Source organism: Lactuca saligna, chromosome 9, assembly GCF_052625555.1.
Source record: "Lactuca saligna cultivar CGN05327 chromosome 9, ASM5262555v1, whole genome shotgun sequence".
Lineage (NCBI taxonomy): Eukaryota > Viridiplantae > Streptophyta > Magnoliopsida > Asterales > Asteraceae > Lactuca > Lactuca saligna.
Window position 1 is genome coordinate 25,897,460 of NC_136425.1, and position 4,278 is coordinate 25,901,737.

Sequence of the window (4,278 nt, forward strand, 5' to 3'; positions counted from 1 at the left end):
AATTTATTAATAGGATTATTTAATTAGTATTGATAAAAAATTAATTTAGAATTAATTAAGTGATCAAAAGAATACTAATTAAATATATGGCTTGATTGTGTAAATCATCCATACTTGTATAGTGGGCTAATGCTCCATGGATTATCAAGTTGGGCTAAAACCCATAGGATTCTCCATGGATGCTCCATTGTGTATTTGAACCCATGGATCCAAGGAAATGGAAAGCCATGACAATTAGGGTTTACCCTAAGTGTGACACTATATAAAGATCATACTGTTGGGAAAAATCAGCCACTATGGACAATAGAGAAGGGCTAGCCGATTTCAAGTGTTCTACATTTCTCTCAAGGTTATTCCAAAAGCAATTGATGTTATGTGAACCATTTGAGGTGTCTAACTTGATATATTCATATGAATCAATGTTATTATGCTAGTTAGGATGAATACCTTGGAAAGTTCATATTTTCATGTATAATAGAGAAAACATAGATCCTAGGTATTCAGGGTTGCATGTACACTTAGGAGTGTTAGAATGCTCAAAAACCCAACACATGGCACCAAAGCAACTAAGCCAGTTCATACCCACAATCACACATGCATCCCTAATGGGAATCAGGATCAAGTCTATCGGGAAAGATACCTGGAGGATCTCCAAAACACAACCCCGATAGACTGAAGAAGTGGAAATCCCATGTTCGTTGGTGATAGAGACTCACAATGGACACTCTAGGTCTCCTTCTGGTAAACCAAACTCCCTACTGAATGACTGAGAGACAAACGACTGACTCGCCCCCTAGTCAAATAATACCAAAAGGAGTTCACTAAGAATGTACTTAACATGTTACAACACATATAAGCATAAAACAAATATAATTAGTAAGACAAAGGATAGAAACATACCAAAAACCATATCTGATGCTACCCTGGTTTCCACGGCTGTAAGCTGTAAGGTGCATCCCTGAGCCCTCGGGGCCCCTGCTCTACCCTAACTCCCTTCAGCAATCCTCAGTGTAGTTGATGCTGGAGCCTGTGCCGGCCTAGTATTAAGTTGTGGACAGTTGGTCTTCACGTGACTAACCTGATGGCATTGGTAGCAGATCCTCATATCCTGAATCGGGCCAGGCTATTGGCTATCCTTTGCAAAGTGGCCCTCCTTGCTGCATTAGCGGCACGTACTAACAGCTCTACAAACCCACGAGTGACTCTTCCTACACCTGCCACAAGTGTGGCCATGTTGGCCTCCCTACCTAGAATCAACAGTCTTAGACCGCTTTGGCACCGACTGTGATTGTGTCGAGGCCTGCCTCTGCTCCCATAACTATAACTCGATCTCAAGCTCACGCTGCCTAGTGGCTACCTATAATTCCATCAGTCTTGCACATGCTCAGATAACGTATCATCTGAGCCTGTTCGGAAGAAAACTCTGGGCATAACATCTCCCTGTCAGTAAACATACGGGGGATCTCCATCACCGTCTCAACATCCTGTCTCAACTCCAAGAACTCTTGAGCTAACCGCTCTCTTTTGACCCGTAGAATGTAGCGAGTGCGAAACATATCCCTGAACTGATCCCAAGTAACCGCAGTCCTCTAATCATCAATGTACAACCCTGTCATCAACCTCCACCAGTCCTTTGGCCTGGACCTCAGCAAGTTCATGGCACATCTGACCTTCTGGTCAGTAGGACATGAGCACGTAAAGAAACATCCCTCCAAAGTGACTAGGCTCGTGACAGTTGAAGCACATTATCTTTCCTTTATTGAATCCAACCTTTCTCTTTGCATTCATCCCCCTATTATTCTTTCCTGTTTTCTTTGAAAATTTCTTGGACCTGAATACCGTCATAGCAATCTTCCAGGTAATGTCCATTTCTTTTACATCCTCTGGGTGAATCTTATCAAGATCAGCGAAATAAATCTAAGGAGGCAATTCTCCAGCCACAAAGGCATTGTAGCAATTCACCAAGCCAGAGTCTAAGGCCATGTTCTCTTCGGCTTCTTTGGGAGCAGAGGTGGTAACAGGAGCTTTTGAGGAGGAGGCTGCATGTGGATAAGGCATGGATGGTGGAACAACATGGGATGGTGGTTGCGGAACAACAAAAGCTTGATTTTGTGGAGTGGTAAAGGATGAAAAGGCACTATTTGAAGAAATCCCTAGTTATGCAGTAGAATAGGAGTTCACATGGTTAATTTCTCTTTGCTTGTCATCAAGATCACAAGCTTTAATGATTGCCATTGTTTCTGCAGACTGAGTCAGTTGAGATCCTTTGTCTTCTTGATAATAGAGACATTCATGTCCCATGACTTGAGGAGAGAGTTAAGCAGTTTCTTGTTGATTTTTGATCGTGGCATTGAAATACTAGCATAACTCATCTCAGTGGTAAGAGTAATAAATCGTTGTAGTTGAGCCTCCAATGATTCTCCAAGAATAAGATAAAACATGTCGAACTTCTTTCTGAGCATATCTTGACGGCTTTGCTTCATGTCTTCATTTCCCTTATGAACATCAATCAATGCTTCCCACAAAGCTTTGGCTGAGTCATACTCCCTGAATCCTTGTGCAATTTCTGGAGATAAATCCATTGTCAGTGTTGCAAGAGCCTTCTCTTGTTCCTTGATTTTCTCGAAATCCTCGTCTGTGTAATTTGCAAAGTCTTTGTCAACAATGCTTCCTTTTTCAAGAGTGATAGTGATTCGAACTGGACCCTTTAGAATGTTGTGCCATATTTTGAAATCCTTCATTTTGATGTATTTCTCCATTTGGTACTTCCATTCAGGAAATCCTTCAGCTGACAGAAGATGCGGGATTCTTGTGCTAGTTCCCATGATAGAGTCCAACTCCTGATGAACTGTCATGTTTTGTGACTCCATTTTTTTAATTTTCTTAGTTGATTGAAAATAAACTTGTAAAGCAAGCACAACCAAAAATAGGTTCACAACCGAGAACAAGGTTTATAGCCCAAGGAGAGTTTACGGCCAAAAAGGGTTTACAGCCGTACATGAGTTTGAAACCGAAAACAATTCATGGTCAAAGAATTTTACATTGAAAGAGCGGTTTACAGTCGAAAACAACACGTTTGCAGTCGAAAATATTTTACAGCCGAAAACACAAGAGGTTTACGGTCGAAAATGAGTTTACAGCAAAAAACTGATGAACAGTTCGCAGCCGAAAACACCCAGATTTTGATGAAAACAACTGATTTCGAGCAGATCTTCAATACCTTTGGCCTTGAAATCACAATCAACAACAGAAACCCAGTAACAAAGCTTGAACAATCACGAAAATGAAGAATACTCCAACCGAAAACACAACTTGAACAATTTTGACACTAGTATGGCTCTGATACCAATTGTAAGTCCCCAAATCTGGAACCAACCAGTGATCAAACATAAGAACAAGCAATAATCAATGAGAACAAGGAGTAAAAGTAAGAATGACCCAAATTGCACACGTTTCTATTGAGCCGCAAACATCTGGTACAATGGACACACACACACATACAACCATCGTATATTCTGACAAGACTGAAACATATATATATATATATATATATATATATATATATATGTGTGTGTGTGTGTGTGTGTGTGTGTGTATAGGGAACATGAACCGTAAATAGTTCACAACTGCAAATAGCCTTGCAGCCGCAATCACCAATTGAACCGAAAACCCCTGTTTTCGGTTCACCTAACCGCAAACACTCTAAACAGCTAAAAAAAGACTAATAAGACTCATACAAATGAATGCCTAGCCCAAACCAAAAAAATATGACCTTACAATTTTGGCGAATCTATGTATTTTAAAATTCTATGCAATAGTTAAAATACATTAAAAATTGATACTTATGTGCTTATGATTTGATCAAAATTGTCACTTGTAACATGCCTAATGTCACTATATAAGATCTTCTTTTTGTTCTTATATCCAATCGTGTATTTTTGACAGCAATTCTTTCGGAATGGAATTTGAAATTCAAATTCCAATTCTGTCATAATTATTCTTTTAGAATGAACTATATGTACTGTTTGTTAGAATGGTTTGTAGATAAATGGTTGTATAGAAATGTTCATTGTATGATTTGAGTGATAGTCTTTTATGCTTTCACTTTTGTTTGAATGGCTTGCAGATAAATGATAGTATAACTTTTTTTTATATTGATAGTTTTATTTTATTTATTGCTTTTTATAGTTTATTTTAGCATATTTCATTCACATTTTAGTTAATTTCCATGCATATTTTCCTTTTTGTTATTTTATGACCACTTTCGGGTACTTTCGA

At 38.8% G+C, this 4,278-nt stretch overlaps 1 protein-coding gene across 1 annotated transcript; it reads right to left on the reverse strand.

Moving 5' to 3' along the window:
• Positions 1-2,252: 2,252 nt before the first annotated feature.
• Positions 2,253-2,870, reverse strand: LOC145016114 (uncharacterized). Its single transcript, XM_078974527.1, has one exon. It carries the CDS (start codon positions 2,868-2,870, stop codon positions 2,253-2,255), a length of 618 nt encoding a protein of 205 aa, XP_078830653.1.
• Between the last annotated feature and the right edge of the window lie 1,408 nt (positions 2,871-4,278).